Below are 16,764 nucleotides of genomic sequence, written 5' to 3' on the forward strand. Positions count from 1 at the left end.
TAAAACATTGTTTTACATGTTTAGTCATGTGCATGCATACAATATATGCTCCTCGGTGTAAAACATATTTCCAAGCACAAATTATATGAAAATATTTTTCTTTGTTGGTAATAATGTATATTTGAAAGTAAAACCGCCCTGTTTTACTTCTTGGCATCATCAGTTATTTGAAGCAGCTACAATTATAATATAGAGAATTATTTAATAGTATCAGGATTTTATTTTTATTTTTTGGTGTTTTGCAAAACTTTGTATTAAAAAAAAAAAATCTTGGGTGTTTTTGTATTGTCCTAATCATGTATGGATACATATTCTGTATCGTGTATCATGCATTCAGAAAAAAACAAATAAATCAACATTATAAAGACAAATTGGCTCAGTTTGACCTTGACTTGTCATCACCAGACAGCACCAGGCTGCTTGTGTGTTGTCAGACCGTTTCAACCGTGATTTCACATTTATTATCCTCCGCACGTGAACACACACGCACAGTGTTTTTGTTTGGATGCTGCACGCGTTTTCCCTCCTCCCTTCTGCTCATCAGTATTCCAAAAGAGTAAGACCGATTGCGTAATGATCACATCCACACACAGGGGAGCAGTGTTGCGTAACAGCAACAAGCCTCAAAGAGAATAAAAGGAAAGTATTGGGAGATGCAAAGGAGGAGCTGGCTTACTAAAGAGGGGCGGGGCTTAAGGACGGAAAAGGAAATGCTGAGGTGGAGCAAAAAAAGATGGATGAAGGAAGACAAGAGGGAGATGTAGAGGAGAGTCAAGGATGAGGCCAGTCACGCGTGATAAATGTCTCAACACGTTACTATAGAAAGGGCTAGGCAACATTAGTTGACACCCCCCCCTCTCCCCCTCCCAACACGCGTACAAACGATGATGAAATCTGCAGCAATATCTACTGGGATGTCTCCTGCTGTGAGGTGGGTGGTGCGCAATCTGGCTCCTCGCCATCGGAGAATTTCATCTTTGCTTTGAATTATTGATCAAACATCACTGGAGTTTGTTTACTGCAATACTTGGATGCGTCACTCGAGTATTTTGGTGCTAGGAAAGACGAAGGTGGTGGTGGTGGGGTCTTCATTTGTTATTTCAAAACAAAAATGAGACGGTTATTTTCCATGCTTACTGGTCTTTTTATTACAAACTTAAAAAAGAAATCTGATACAATAAGAAACTGCAGTAGTAATGCCCCATTCCAAGAAAACAGGTCATTGCATTTCATTCGTGAAAGATTTGTTAAACATCTACAAGGTGTACGGATCGGATACAAAATAGGAGAGGGGGGGAAAGAAAATAATAAAAATACCGTCAGAAAAAGAAAAAACTATACATCTTTTCAATTATATACTTTAATGTTAAATGTCACATAGAAAATAAACTCTTCTAACAATGAAATATTACAAAGTGCAAAATAAAACACATTATAAGCAAAGAACATCAGAATAGAAAATTCTTATTTCTCTTCAACCCCGATTGTAGCCTGCATTTAAAAGTTTGGGGTGCATGTCAAATAGCTCAATTCCTGCACACGCTTTGCAGTTCTAAATTTTATACGCACACCCTATTTGGAGTTCTTTTAAGCGCCATAAAATATGCAGGAATCCAAGTTGGGCTTCTGCAGGCCGTCTCAACCGGGGCTGACTACGAGTACAACATTCATTTCCTTCATCCTTCCTATTCAAAGACTATTCAGGGAGATGAGAGGTAGAAACCCCACGTCGGGGTCTTTTCACTTGACAAGGGGGAGGAAGGGTCTAAGTAATGACTAACTGGGATATGGCTATATCATGGAGACCACAGGGTCACACAAAAGGGGAGAAGAGTTAAATGTCAATTTTAATTAATTTAACTGCCAGCCCAGTTAAAATTAATATTTGACGTCTATATCCGTCAATGGTAGTTAAGGAGATTTTGTTAAAGTTTTCAGATTGGAGTTATGGTGGTGATATGAACCATCTTTTATAAACATTCAGCTCTTCAAACCCCCCGGCTTTAATACATTTACCCGTCTTTTGACTTCTGGTACAAACCACATTCGATACTGGACTCTGTACATAATCGTAATACCTGTATTTATTTAATTGATTTAATCAGTTTGCATATATCCAGGTTGATTTCTGCAAAAATAAATTCAGCATGTAAGAAACTAAACAAATCTGAACATAAGAATTTTATATTTACATTTTTCTTGGACTGTCACTTGATAATTAATTTTGCAAAAACAAAAATATACTATCGGGTCTTTTTTTTTTTTAATTACAGAAAAAAAATCCACATTTCCCTTCACATAATCCAAAAGGGTGGTGAAAGGGAAAAAACAGTTAAGGGTCCTTAGGTACAAAACACGAATACATATCTCGGTCAAGAAAAACATTAAATGGACATAATTTCATTTTCAATAAATTTTTGAAGTACTTGCATCTTTTTCGAATGACAGTGGAATGCATTTAAAAAAAAAAAAATGGATGAGAGTAGAGCTCGGCTTAATAAAGTGCTCAAATCGCCTATTTTGTCATAACAAACATTAGACTGGAAAAACTGCCACCATCTTAAAATAACCACAAATGCCAACCATAAATTTCCAACATTCACCGACGTCCACTTGACAACCAGCAGCCTCACCTTTTTCCTGCTCTCCCTCCGCACTGAAGCATTTCAAGGAGGGGCAGAAGAGTGTTAGCCTTTCGCTTCAATACCATTTAAGCTCACCAGCAACGTGTTCTGGGTTTAAAAAAAAAAAAAAAAATGCTCGCTCTCAAAGTCAATACACACCGAGACAAAGCAACCCTCTCGCTGGAGGAAAAACATGGCTACATCCCCAAAGTCACTCCGAGCCATTTATCAAAATTTTTTTTTTTACTCCCCCCCCCTCCCTTGTTCACCTTCACACACGGATGACAGTGAATATGTGTGCAAGTCTACATGTATGCTCACACACATGAGGCATGGGCACGTGAGCGGCGGCGTCCTTTTAAGATGCTTCCTTTCCCTCACAGAGGTTTCCGCGACCTTCCCCGCTGCAACCCCCCCCCCCCCCTGACAGATGAATTACATTCTTCTATTACGCTCGCTCCGTCGCCAAAACATTCCACGGCCGTGTTCTCTCGATAAAGCCGTTTCTGTATTTACTGCTGTGATGTCAGCGTGCAAAGGCGGCCGTCACGTGATATTTTTTTTTTCCAGATCACAACACACGCGAGCACCCCCCCCCCTCACCTTCTTCCTCCTCCCCGAATAGTCAGCACTGAACAGATTGCGGAGCAAAGTGCAATACTTGGCTAGATCCTTTTTTTTTTTCTCCACAGTGTGACGTGCAAACTGGAGCTTTACAGTACTTCATGTCCAGTAGGAATAACAATGGCAATGATGAATTCGAAGCAGACCATGTGATGACCACCAAAAAAAAAAATTACCATGAGATAATGAGTATCTTGAAATGTCTGTAGGAAAGCTACGTGATTAAATCTGTAGGAAAACTAAGTGTTAGCTTGCATTAGTATTAGGTGTTAGAAAAAAAAAAATCATCTGGGCCAGTTCTTGACAAAGAAAGGCTTAGTTGGCCAACACGACAGGCTGGAAGGACTGGCTTGGATATTGCAGGTTGTAGCTCCCTAAACCCTCAACAAATTGAGGTTTCTCCATGTAGGAGATCTCGCCGTTGGTGCCCAAGATGCCCACGCTCTGAGATGGAGGAGGGCTGGAGAAAGGGTCAAAGGTCGGGTGGGTGCCCACGCTGTGGGGGGGTTGGAATCGGCTAGCGTGAGCTTGCATGGGCTGGGGGTCCGCGTCGAAGTAAAGGGGGCTCTGGGATCCCGGGTAGACAAACTCTTTGGCGTTGGGGGACAGCTGACTTGGGATGGGGGCCACAAGCGAGTGCATGGAGAGTGAGAGCGACTTGTGCTTCAGCATCTCCGGAGCCAACATGGCGGTGGGCGAGTGGGAGAGCATCCTCTGGACAGGCGGGACCCCGACGACGACGCTGGAGGCGCCGGCCGACCCGGCCACGCTGCACTTTTTCATTTTGGTGGAGCCGAATTTCGTGGCGGCGAAAGCGGCGGTGGTGAAGGTGATGGGTTGAGGGCGGGCGGCGGGGAGCGAGGGGGTGGCTTGCTGAGCGGCCAGGTAGGGGGGAGGGGTGGAGGTGTTGGAGGAGTGGGCGGCCGGGTCGGCGGGCGAGCTGCAGGTGGGGTAGTTGAAGAGGGCGGAGCCGGGATGGACAGATGGCGGCGTGGGAGAACTGGAGAGCGGCGCCATAAGGGAAGGAGATAATTGGCTTCCGATCGGAACAAACACCTGAGCGTCTGGATTGAAGCCCAAACTCTTGGCTTCATCCAACTCAGAGTCTCCTTTGACTTCTCTCATTACCCCTTCAGGTCGCTCGCCATCGCAGCTGAGGCCCGGGGGGTCCTCCAGGTACAACACTTTAACCGTCCCCTTCTCCCCAATCTGGTAGGACACCTCGTAGGGGTCGATCCACACGCTGAGCTCCGCGGGGACGTTTGCTCGCACCTCCTCCGTATCCAGCCCACTCCTCTTGGCGGCCAGCTCCACAACCGGGTCTCTCGGGGCTCCCAGGTGCAAACAGCGGAACGCAGAACCCCGAAGAGGAGCCTCGGGATACCAGTGGCCCTCGAAGCGAGACACCAGGATACGCTCCAGCTCCTCCCCGAAGAGGTCGGCCCGACGCCGAGGTAGCTTATTGTACAAATAGGACACGATGAAGTTAAGGGCGACCTTCACCTCGAGATGCATGACTGTACTCTGAGCGTGTGAGATGAGGCTCTCTTTTTAAAGGTGATGCAAAAGCCGAATGTCCTTGACTCTTCCTCTGTCTTACTGTACACTGTGTGACTTTAGAGTCACCATTTTGAAAAGGCACCTCGGAGGCAGGGACAGCAGGTTGTTTGTCGACGTCTCAAGCGAGGGGAACTTCAGTGCTGCAGGGATGAAAAGGAGAACAAACGTTGGTACTTCACAAAGATCTGATCAAGGGAGATTTTGTCATTTGTAAATATTGCTGCTAATTCATGTTGCCGTTTTGTGCTATTTCGCAATCTATCATTCTTAATGAACCTTATTTACCTTCTTTATCATATCTTTTCAGAAGGCTGTACCTCTCTGATGGATTCAGAACCACAACATATTCGTAAAGTAACATCTGTCGGAGTCAACGTACATAAATAGGAATTCACCGTTTTATAATTTGGATTTATACGAGCACAGGATGTACTGATGGATGCGACAGATGCGATGTTGGCCTCATAAATCCTTCATAATCCGAATCTGATCCCATGGAGCTCCTCCTGCTTAATGCTCCAGCTCATTCATCCCTGCGCTAAGTCACTGTCATATTAAAAATGAAAAAGCAGCATCACAAGACGCCCGTTGGAGGAAGGATTGTAAAATGGCAGCTTGTCCATTATAGAACATCATTTCCCATCATGCAATGCACACAATCCTCCCCTCCCTCCTTTCCTTCCATGAACAAAACAATCCTCTCACATCAACTTCCCTGACCAGATGGGAATTCTTTATCTTTGAAAGATCTGATTAAAAGACAATTCCAAATTTGCAAAGGATAAAAGCCGCACATGGCGGATTGCGGCGTTTGAGGAGGTGAACAGGAGATTTACATTTTTAGTTCTACGTGGGGAAAAAAAAAAAAGGTGACATTGAGAGGATAAGATGGGGGTTGGTTGGAGCGGGGCTATAAATAGGGACATATTTTGTACTATGCATTGTTTTTAGTATTAGTCAACTACCTAAATAAAATACATGAACAATTAGTCAAATAAAAAAATAGATTGGCACCAAATAAATCTCAGATTGCCCCTTATTTATTTTCAGTTTATTTTTCACCAGTGATGCTTTTAAGATTATTTTTATCATTTTTAACAGCACAATTGCTGCAGGCTGAGCGAGCAATCAGGATGCACTGTATTGTTTACATGGAGCTTCAAACATGTGCTACTGAGCTGTGAAATCTCAGCTACGTGACTGCTGGTCTTCTCAGTGCCTAATGTGATTTCAAAGAGACAAAAGCATGACAACCACCATATTTTAAAAGGAGTGCCCGATATAATTAACACAATCCAATGAGATCAATGCAACAGTCAGCCTTTAGAAAGGGTTAGTTCAAACTAACATTGTTTGAGAGGTATTGATTGAACATTATTATTATGGGTGTAGTTTGCAGTGGTGTCCAACTGCACTGCATCATAAGGAGGGCCGTGATTAATTTTTTTTTTAACTCATGTACTAAACAGAAGCACCGCTCAGTATAATGCAAGTGCAGAGCTGCAAAAAGAAAAACACTGACGCACTGACAGCCAATAAAAATAATCATTAATACCTTAAGTCTAAAGACGGAACATTTTAAATGACGCAGATTCCTGTTTGTACATTATTTAACATTATTGTTTACCGTTTTAAAGCCTCGAGCCAATTTAACTGAATCCGAGAGACTGGATTGGAGAATCTAGCGTCACTGACATGCGACAGGACTGAGCGGAGCAAAAGCAAAATATCATAAGCAAATAATGAGACTAATTGTAATTGAGATGCGAACAGCCAGTTGATTCAATTTCATATACATCAAGCAATGAAAATGAGAGTAAATAATTGTTTAACCCCGGCAGGCATGATTAATACACATGACAGCTGCAGCTTTAAGAGGCGAAGCTAACATAAACAGAGACATTGAGAAAAGACCTGTCATTGTTGTAAAAGAATAAATTTGAGGCGGATCGGAGCCAAAGCATTTGGATGGAGCGACAAAATGAGCAAGCATATATAGAGACAAATTCAAATGAACCTTTTGCTACAACTTACCGGCCTCTACTTGGCTTTAATTTGAATGCAATCTTCGTGATCTTTTTGGGATATCACAGCGTTGAGTCCATATTTCACCTTGCAACAGTTATTCGTTTTGCATCGTTTGCCAGACTGCAGTTGACAGTTGAATGGAGGGTCCGGGGAAACTTTACGCTCGGACAAGCCGACGTATTTATACAGAGCGACTCGCCTACACCCCCGTGACGACAGGAACTATTTTCTCTCGGATGTAATGGCCTCTTTTCTGTTATTTTTAAATTCTGATTTTTTTTTAAAGCGTTGCCTGCATCAATAATACATGCAGCGCTTAAAATATTATATAATAATAATAGGTGAAAGAGGAAAATAGAAGAAAAAAATCACGTTTTCACGATCTAGTATTATTTAACGATCTTTAAAAAATGACTCATCGTATTAAAAAAAAAAGTGATTTCTTTTTATAATATAGTTCACAAAGTGAACCCCAGCAAATAGCGCGGAGGGATATTTGTAGTTTCTCGGAGCGCTGAGCGCTTGCTAAAAATATAAGCGGTGATGGCAACAGAGTGTCTATTGGCTGAAAGAGGGGCGGACCCACAAATTATTGGGCTGCCTTATCCATTCAAAACAGCAAACACGACATTTCTTTTAAACAAGGGCTTGTGGGAAATGACGTTCTTTAGAAATAAATAATGATGTAGTCGTTGGAAGTGACAATCTACACTGTGCTTTGAATATTTGACTCATCTCGAATGGGACAAGCTACCATGACATCTTGCTTTGTACGAAATGAATCATAAAACAAAACAATGTCTTTTATCCTCCATGTTCTATTGGAATGATTCACAAATTGTATTTTGCTTTCTAGGTCCTAGCATGCAATCTAATTCCTTCCAAACATTTTTAAAAATGTGTTTGACTGCAAATTTACATTTGTGAATATTGAAATTTGCAATAAATATTCTAAGATTCATAAAATTATTTTTCATAGGAGGTGTTATAATCAACAACAGACTCTGCGATTGTTTTTATGACAACATGAGTGGAAGCACAATTTAGCAATTTGGGATTCAGTAACATTATTATCAGGAGAATCCAACAGAATCATATAGAATTTAAACCACAAACAACACGGATACATGTTTTGGCGTCATGGCTTGTCATTGTGAACGTAAATAACGGGGCTAACGTTGAATGACGTCACAACAGTGCGACACTCATACTTCCAAAACAAAATGGCGTCCTACTGTTTCACTGTCACTCGGTTGCGGGTAAAAACATTATTTTTTTTCTTCTCACAGTTATGAGCTGTCTTTCTAAATACGATGTATATAGAAAAACAGATTGCTTTGTACATTGGAGTCACTACTATTCGTTTACGGTTAATTTATAGCAAGTAAAATGCTTATTAGAGTGCACATTATTGAATCGTTGCTAGGCAGGTCACAGTGTCCCTGGATGACTCGAAGGTGTGACGCATGTCATCGTGATGCGGGTATACATTGCCAGCGGTTTGACGTGAACTAATATTAAACCATGTCATGTTATCCAAATGAGTAAACTAAATTGTACATTCACCCGAAATCCGACTTTAGTTTTGCAAGGTGACAGCAAGGTTAAACAATCTATAGAGCTGCTGGTGCTGCAGCTTTTTGGGCCGTGTGTCACCTAAGTCTATAGAAGTGAATAACGTCATTTTGTCACTTGTTTTACAAGCAAAATGAGAAAAAACCGGTACAATGTTTAACACATTGCTCCCTTTCAAAGTTAAACAATAGCACGTATACATGTGTTTAGTCGTCTGATTTTGTTTACCAGCATTTTAGGTCTTCAAAAAGTTCTGTGACTAAAATTTTAGATTTTAATCATGGGGCATGTTTTTATTAATCTACCCCTTAATTTGATTTCAGACTGTGCTCTCATTGTTTAATCATTTTATTGCCTTTCATACTTTTATCGAGTTATTGTGTAATTATCTATCCCTAAACTGTATAATAAAAGTCATGTCATACCCTGGAATCTTATTTTGTCCAGCTGGCCCTTGGAAGCGGTGCAAGGCGATTACATGTGTCTGCTGCCCTCAGCGCCGAGGCCAAAGTGGCAATGAGCCGCTTTGAGCCGGGTTCCAGCATTAACTATGAGCAGCTGCATAAGAACATCAACATTGTGAGACAGAGGTCAGCTCCCCTTCTAGCTCCATTTTTCTGCACATATGATGCATTGCAAGTTCGTTCCTAACCCGTCCACCCCTTCCATTAGACTCAACAGACCTCTCACGCTGTCTGAGAAGATTGTGTACGGTCATTTGGATGATCCGGCAGGGCAGGAGATTGAGCGCGGTCGCACTTACCTCCGCTTGCGTCCGGACCGTGTGGCTATGCAGGATGCTACAGCTCAAATGGCCATGCTCCAGTTCATCAGCAGCGGGCTTCCCAAGGTGGCGGTACCGTCCACTATCCACTGTGATCATCTGATTGAGGCTCAGATCGGAGGAGCTCAGGACCTGCAGAGGGCGAAGGTGAGGTAACCCAAACCCCAACGTCCTATCAAGTTTAACATTACCATTCTATAATACCTCACTATTCTGACACAGGATATAAACCAGGAAGTTTATAACTTCCTGGCAACTGCTGGTGCCAAATACGGAGTAGGCTTCTGGAAACCAGGTTCAGGAATCATTCATCAGGTACATGACCTACGTTTTCCCTGGCTCATTGAGCTCATAAAGCAAAAGCCCAAAGTGCTTTGGATACCACCAGGGAAAGAAAATGTGAAAATTGAATCTCTTGTTTTGTGCAGATCATTTTGGAGAACTATGCATACCCTGGGGTGATGCTGATTGGTACAGACTCACATACTCCCAACGGTGGTGGTCTGGGTTGTGTCTGTATCGGCGTCGGTGGAGCTGATGCTGTTGATGTCATGGCTGGAATCCCCTGGGAGCTCAAGTGCCCCAAAGTAAGTTCTTCCCATTATTTTTGACCCAATGTCTACTTTTATAGTCTCAACCTGGTCCTGTTTTGGTTGAAGGTGATTGGAGTGAAGCTAACAGGCTCCCTGTCAGGCTGGACATCTCCAAAGGATGTCATCTTGAAGGTGGCTGGCATACTGACTGTAAAGGGCGGCACTGGTGCCATTGTAGAGTATCATGGGCCAGGAGTTGACTCCATTTCTTGCACAGGTAAGATCTATTTTTTGCAGATTAGTGCTTTCTTGTAAGGTTTAGGTGATCCTTTTACTTACCAGGTATGGCCACCATCTGCAACATGGGTGCTGAGATTGGCGCGACCACCTCGCTTTTCCCCTACAACCATCGCATGAAGACTTACCTTGAGAAAACCGGTCGTGCAGGTTAGATATTTTGACATCCTTGTGATATTTAGTCAGTATTCAATCTTCAATTCTTCTTTGTTCCTTCTATAGAGATTGCCGCTCTGTCTGAAAAGTTCAAAGATGACTTGGTTCCAGATAACGGTTGCGAATACGACCAGACCATTGAGATTAACCTGAGCGAGGTGCCGTATATTGTTAACGTTTCTCGGGGTTTTACGATGTCATGCAAACATGTAATGATTGTCTTGTCTTTAATTCATTGTTGAACTCTCCTAACAGTTGAAGCCTCACATCAACGGGCCTTTCACCCCCGACTTGGCCCACCCTGTGTCTGACATTGGCGCCACTGCTCAGAAGAACGGCTGGCCCCTCGAGGTTAAAGTTGGTAAGTCTTTTTTTTTTGTGATAATGCTTTGTTTAGTGAAGTGGGATATTGCTTTCTAGCTGTGTTATTGACCTGCCATGATCACATTACTGCTGAATCAGGAAGCTCTCCTTTCAACTCTGCTGGAGGAACGTGGACACAATGTGATCACTACCGAATGTGTGCTGTGATTTTAAAACGACAGGTCTGATTGGTAGCTGCACAAACTCCAGTTATGAGGACATGGGCAGAGCCGCCTCTCTTGCCAAGCAGGCCTTGGATAAAGGGATGAAGTGCAAGGCTCAGTTCACAGTCACCCCTGGTTCTGAACAGATCCGGGCTACCATTGAGAGAGACGGATATGTGAGTAAGAACCTTACAAAAAAATGGTCTTTGTGTGAAGAAAAAACAGGAAACATTTGCATTTTTCCAATTCATATTCTTTCATCCAGGCCAAGATCTTGAGTGATGTTGGTGGGATTGTACTAGCCAATGCATGTGGACCTTGCATCGGTCAATGGGACAGGTACGAGTGATATACTGATGTAAATATAATGCAAACTGATAATATATCTTTTTTAGGGGTGAGTTTTAATTCAAATTTGGACAACCTAAAAGAAGTACTGACTGTCAAATGATGCTAACATGTTCTGTATGTTTCCTGTCAACAGGCAGGATGTGAAAAAAGGAGAGAAGAACACAATTGTCACTTCCTTCAACAGAAATTTCACTGCTCGAAATGATGCTAATCCCGCTACACATGCTTTTGTCACCTCTCCTGAGGTAAGCATTGCTGCAGGTAAATATACGGCGGAGTAGCTCGTATTAGCATGACCAAATAAAATATTTAAAAACTTTTGTCACTAGTGCATCCTGATCTTTTTTAATTGAAAAAATGCTTGGCATTAAAACTAAGCGTTATAATTCTCTTCATTATAGATTGTCACCGCATTAGCTCTGGCCGGAACCCTTAACTTCAACCCAGAGACGGACTATTTGACCGCTCCTAACGGCGAGAAATTTAAATTGGAACCCCCCTGCGGTGACGAGCTCCCCTCCAGAGACTTTGACCCTGGCCAAGACACCTACCAGCATCCTCCAGCTGAAAGCGGCTCTGTTAAGGTCAGTTCATTAGACTCAAAGTGAAGGAAAAGTAGTTGGCACAAAAAGTAATAATACAATTATCTCGTTTGTATTTTTAAAGAAAAGCTGGAAAACAATAAGGTCTCATTTTGTAGGTGGATGTAAACCCTTCCAGCAATCGCCTGCAGCTACTGGAGCCCTTTGATATGTGGCATGGAGGAGACCTGGAAGACATGAAGGTCCTTATCAAGGTGAAATGAAAATCTTTTCTGGACCTATTCATAATTCATGAGCTGCTTCCACTTCTTTAATACTACTGTTTCTCATTTGAATTTTTTAGGTGAAGGGAAAGTGTACCACGGATCACATCAGTGCCGCCGGGCCCTGGTTAAAATTCCGCGGTCACCTCGACAACATCTCTAACAACATGCTCATCGGTGCCGTTAACACCGAGAACGATGCGGTCAACAAAGTCAAGAACTATCTCACCGGAGAGTATGATGGAGTACCGGATGTGGCTCGCCACTACAAGGCGAGTTTCGAATGTCGCCATTTCATGCCGTGAATTGGAATTCACTATTTATATCTCAGGTTTTATGTATCTTATTTGCTGTTTCAATTCAGTGTTTAATTTAAATCTTTAACTTTGTAATCCAGGCCAATGGAGTCAACTGGGTGGTAGTTGGAGATGAAAACTACGGCGAAGGATCCAGCAGAGAACATGCTGCCCTGGAGCCTCGACACTTGGGGGGACGGGCTATCATTGTCAAAAGCTTTGCGAGAATCCACGGTAAAATTCGAGACTACTTAATCTATTTTAATCTTACTCGGAGTGGGAGTATATGCCGTACTCTTTTTCAAGGTCCTTCATTTGTATCTTATCCTCTCCAAGATGAATTGTTGTTTTTTTTGACAGAGACCAACTTGAAGAAGCAAGGTTTGCTGCCACTAACTTTTGCCGACGCGAGCGACTATGACAAAATTCGCCCCGACGACCACATTTCCATCACTGGCCTGAAATCCTTTGCTCCCGGCAAGGTAAGCCACATCGTGCATCCATCAAACAGCCATGTCATTTTTGTCGATATGTTTAGAATTGTGATTGTCGCTTATCCACATGAGTCATGAATGATCTGTTTCCTCCTCTAGCCACTGACAGCGGTGATCAAACATGGCGACGGCAGCCAGGAGTCCATCTCCCTAAACCACACTTTCAATGAGACGCAAATCGAGTGGTTCAAAGCTGGTTCCGCTCTCAACAGGATGAAGATGCTCCAGTAATTGGTTGAGGATGAAAGGCGAGGCTTACCGTAGCCACCGAAGGGCTTTAGTATGGGTGAAGAAGGGAAGAGGTGAAGGTAGACATCGTGTGAACACTTTATGATAACCACCGCTGTAGTCCATTTTAGGAAGAACACATTCACACAAACACAAAGTCGCTGGACAGATGAAAAGCGCACACAGCCACTGATTGGATTGCACAATACAGAGTCGAATAAAATGAGCACAGATGACTTTAGTGTGAGAAGCTCAGCAAATCATCTATTTCATGGCTGCACTCCTTATTTGAGTCACACAGTTTGCTTTAGTGCATGTGAACCTTGATTATCATTATTTTTATGAACATCACAAATCATTATTATGATGTGGCCATTTTTCTTCTTCCTAACTATAAACATGCTGCTACTATTCTTAGCTTTCCTCTTTATTCTTTTTTTCCCTGTGTTTATTCATTCATTTTGCATGTCTGACCTATTGTCGTTGATTTGTCATTGAAAGAATTTGGAAGTTGATCCTCCAGAGAGATTTGTTACACTAGCCAACACACTAGCTCCTCCAATATTTCCCAAATGCCTGTACACCATCTATGTTGTGTAATTATTTTGCACCTAATAAATCCTGAGTTAATTCACTCATCATACAAGAATTCTCCAACAATGTAATCATTAGCTATCCCATATTTACCGTGCAGAATCTGTGAGGTTATTTTTGTATTTGTCTTCTTGTACTTTTGCAGGGTTCATGTTTTTTTTAATACAATGATGAGAGCTCCATAAATGTGCTTAAATGTCACAGTTTGGTGTAAATGATGTGCTATGTTGCTGCACTATGTATAGAAGTGTGTACATAAATAACAGAATAAATATATATTAAAGTGAAAGTTAGTTACTGTAGGCTGCTAGTCTAGATGAGTACATTTATGGTCCCTATTAATAATATGGAAATTCATAGTTACTCAAAACTGGTTAAATACTAAATATTTGACTTTTTACGGCCTTTGACAATATGAATGATTCCATGTGTTAGAATTCTATACAGTCAAATATTAAATACCTTGAGAATATAATATTTCTCCAATTGTAAAGCAACTTGTCACAATATTGTTTATCAACCTCTAAGTGTTGGATAAAATTGTATTATCAATGAACTTGTGATCAAATGCTCATTGATCCTCTTGTTTTGGTCTGCTTAACAAAAATAATCAAATGACATGTGATACAATTCCAATATGATTTTTTTCCACAGTTCTCCATTTGATAATTGAGCCTGATCTTCCAACTCATGAAAAATGTGTGCCATCTTCATTGTATAATTTATGTAGCCAATGCTAATAATTACTGTATTAAAATAATCAAATTAATTTGGCTGTTGGAGTCTTTGTTGTAAAACATACAAAATTGCAGCAACTACCAACTTAAATTCACCTGATTGTGCATGAAAGTATTTCAAAAATGGGTTCATTACGATTATTTTACGAAATATTAGTGTTATTTTAAAATGTTTACATATGTGAACGCTATAATAGACATGTCAATCAATACTAGTGTACATAAGGCTTAGAAAAAAAACATCTCTGTCCCTTTAAATCGCATTACGACAGGTCGTAAACCTTTTACTGGTGTCGTAAAAAAGCCACACGGTACGGTAGCAGCATGTCGCCAATGCAATCAACGGTAACTTTACGTTTTAGACATGCTTATTTTAGATGTTTTTGATAGATGAAACGAGAATTAAACGTTCTTCAACTCTTCAAGTTTGTACACCACGTTATATTTTCACCTGCATGTGCTCGAGCCTGCATCATGTTTGTGTTGGTGGAGATGATGGACACAGTCAGGATCCCTCCGTGGAACTTCCACAGACAGGTCAACGAGGCTGTGTCCGAGGAGTTGAATAAAAAGCTGGCTAACAAAGTGAGTCGTTAATAATTATCTGTCATAATATAACAATGGGCTCATCCACTCTTTTTTTCCCCCAACTCTAGGTGGTCTACAATGTCGGCCTCTGCATCTGCTTGTATGATATCACCAAACTGGAAGATTCATATATATTGCCAGGGGATGGTGCATCACACACTAAAGGTATAATAAGATAGTCTAAAATAAATTAAATTTCATTATGAAGACAACTTCATCCCTTGCAACATAAGATGTATAAAGGAACAAAAATTCCTCGAAACAATTTGACCTAAATTCCTTTTTACTGTCAGTTCATTTCAGATATGTTGTTTTTCACCCCTTTCTGGACGAGATACTGGTCGGCAAAATCAAGTATTGCAGTCAGGAGGGCGTTCATGGTAATCTCATTTATTAATTTTAAGTGCTCATGTCCTGCTTCCATTATTGAATGCAAAATAGGTCTTCTCACCTCAGTTTCCATTTCGCAGTGACCATGGGCTTCTTTGATGACATTCTCATCCCGCCAGAGTCTCTTCAGCAACCCACTAAATTGTATCCTCTCAAATATTGCATAAAATTGATTTTTGTGACATTTTAATATAAAGTAATTTACTTTATAGTCTTCCTTAGCTACAACCTCAAGCGACGAAGCCGAGCAAGTTTGGCTTTGGGAATATGAGACAGATGAAGGAGCACACGACCTCTACATGGACAAGGGAGAGGAAATCCGTTTTCGAGTGGCCGATGAGATTTTTGTTGATACGTCACCGACGGGCCCGACGACTGATGACGCACCCGCCCAACCTGGCCAGCCGACTCCACCACCTACACAAGAAACCAGCGAGAAGAAAGAGGCGCCGTATACCATAATAGTAAGACCTGCTGCTCGTATACAAACCACCAACATATTTAAATGCAATTAATGTGGGTAATTTGTGTGTGTTAAACTATTTCGAATAGCATACCATGAGAAAAAAGACTGACCTACTCTCGTTTCTTGTCTTAGGGGACCATTTGTGAGCCAGGCCTGGGGCTGCTGTCATGGTGGAACAATTAGCAGGGCGAGGAAATTATTTAGACCATCACTGCTCTGCAAGACTTGTGGTTGGATCGAAACTTGATTTTTGACTTTGACTGAGTCCTGCTGCTGCACTTGCATACTTGAAATATGGACATTGGTGAAAAAACTCACCTTAAAGACCATCATGGCATATATTTAATGCAGAATGATTCCTAAGTATCATCTTTTAGTTATTTTATTTCGCATTGGGAAGCACTTCCCTAATCAATGAAAAATATGGATTAATTCAATCAAGTCAAATAAGTATAATGATTTCTTCACCATAACTAAAAGGATGATGTAAAGATGAATTTTTTGTGATCAAAATATGTAATCTGTGGGCCACATGTTTACTTTAAGATGTCAAAAAGAGGATCAACTCGGGTGGTGAATTAAATAACCTTTAATATTTTATTTCTATGATGTCTTATTAAATACACAGACATAATATCAAAAAATGTGAAGGGCTTGTCATCAGTGTGATTGTGATTTGTCACATTGTGTGGTGACAGAAGCCCACAAGGGATTAGAGACAAGCTTTTAAATCCTATATTTTGAAGGACATAAATATATGTAATTCATGTGACCCCTGTGAGACCATTGGGTGGGTGGTTGGTAAAACTAGGTCATGTTACATCCCCAAAAAAAAAAAAAAAATCAGATAAAGAGGATGGCTTTTATGACTCCATTCTCCCTGGTATTTTTTTTTTTGTTTGTTTTATTTATTTGTATGCATTGATGGCCTCTGTAATCATTGAAGCTCCAAATCCCACCGCACAACACGCCACTGCAATTAATCAACTCCCTAAATTGTGCCGATTAATATCCAAATTTTCTCTCCACTAATACGACTAGTCATGGAGTGGTTACGTCACGGAAAAGCTGTGCAAAAGTGAAGTTTCCGCTCCAGCGAAGCTCACT

At 41.3% G+C, this 16,764-nt stretch overlaps 3 protein-coding genes across 3 annotated transcripts; 2 read left to right on the forward strand and 1 right to left on the reverse strand.

Annotated features, from left to right (window-relative positions):
* Positions 1–1,120: 1,120 nt before the first annotated feature.
* tob2 (transducer of ERBB2, 2) lies at positions 1,121–7,408 on the reverse strand. The gene is made up of 2 exons (XM_088357829.1): positions 6,843–7,408; positions 1,121–4,948 (listed from the first exon to the last, which is right to left on the reverse strand). The coding sequence occupies exon 2, from the start codon at positions 4,761–4,763 to the stop codon at positions 3,564–3,566; it is 1,200 nt and encodes a 399-aa protein (XP_088213955.1). The 5' UTR covers positions 4,764–4,948; positions 6,843–7,408; the 3' UTR covers positions 1,121–3,563.
* A 612-nt stretch (positions 7,409–8,020) lies between these two features.
* On the forward strand, positions 8,021–14,245 carry LOC148384312 (aconitate hydratase, mitochondrial-like). Its single transcript, XM_088357828.1, has 18 exons — positions 8,021–8,095; positions 8,859–9,001; positions 9,084–9,342; positions 9,418–9,510; positions 9,624–9,782; positions 9,855–10,005; positions 10,071–10,175; positions 10,248–10,339; positions 10,437–10,542; positions 10,727–10,884; positions 10,974–11,047; positions 11,193–11,304; positions 11,461–11,643; positions 11,760–11,855; positions 11,945–12,136; positions 12,262–12,394; positions 12,521–12,642; positions 12,754–14,245. Exons 1-18 carry the CDS (start codon positions 8,060–8,062, stop codon positions 12,883–12,885), a joined length of 2,346 nt encoding a protein of 781 aa, XP_088213954.1. The 5' UTR covers positions 8,021–8,059; the 3' UTR covers positions 12,886–14,245.
* A 244-nt stretch (positions 14,246–14,489) lies between these two features.
* On the forward strand, positions 14,490–16,257 carry polr3h (polymerase (RNA) III (DNA directed) polypeptide H). The gene is made up of 6 exons (XM_088357902.1): positions 14,490–14,798; positions 14,870–14,966; positions 15,095–15,181; positions 15,272–15,335; positions 15,427–15,655; positions 15,790–16,257. Exons 1-6 carry the CDS (start codon positions 14,604–14,606, stop codon positions 15,838–15,840), a joined length of 723 nt encoding a protein of 240 aa, XP_088214028.1. The 5' UTR covers positions 14,490–14,603; the 3' UTR covers positions 15,841–16,257.
* Positions 16,258–16,764: the final 507 nt, after the last annotated feature.

The sequence above is a fragment of the Syngnathus floridae genome, chromosome 17, assembly GCF_059516105.1.
Source record: "Syngnathus floridae isolate MCC-2025c chromosome 17, RoL_Sflo_1.0, whole genome shotgun sequence".
Taxonomy (NCBI): Eukaryota; Metazoa; Chordata; class Actinopteri; order Syngnathiformes; family Syngnathidae; genus Syngnathus; species Syngnathus floridae.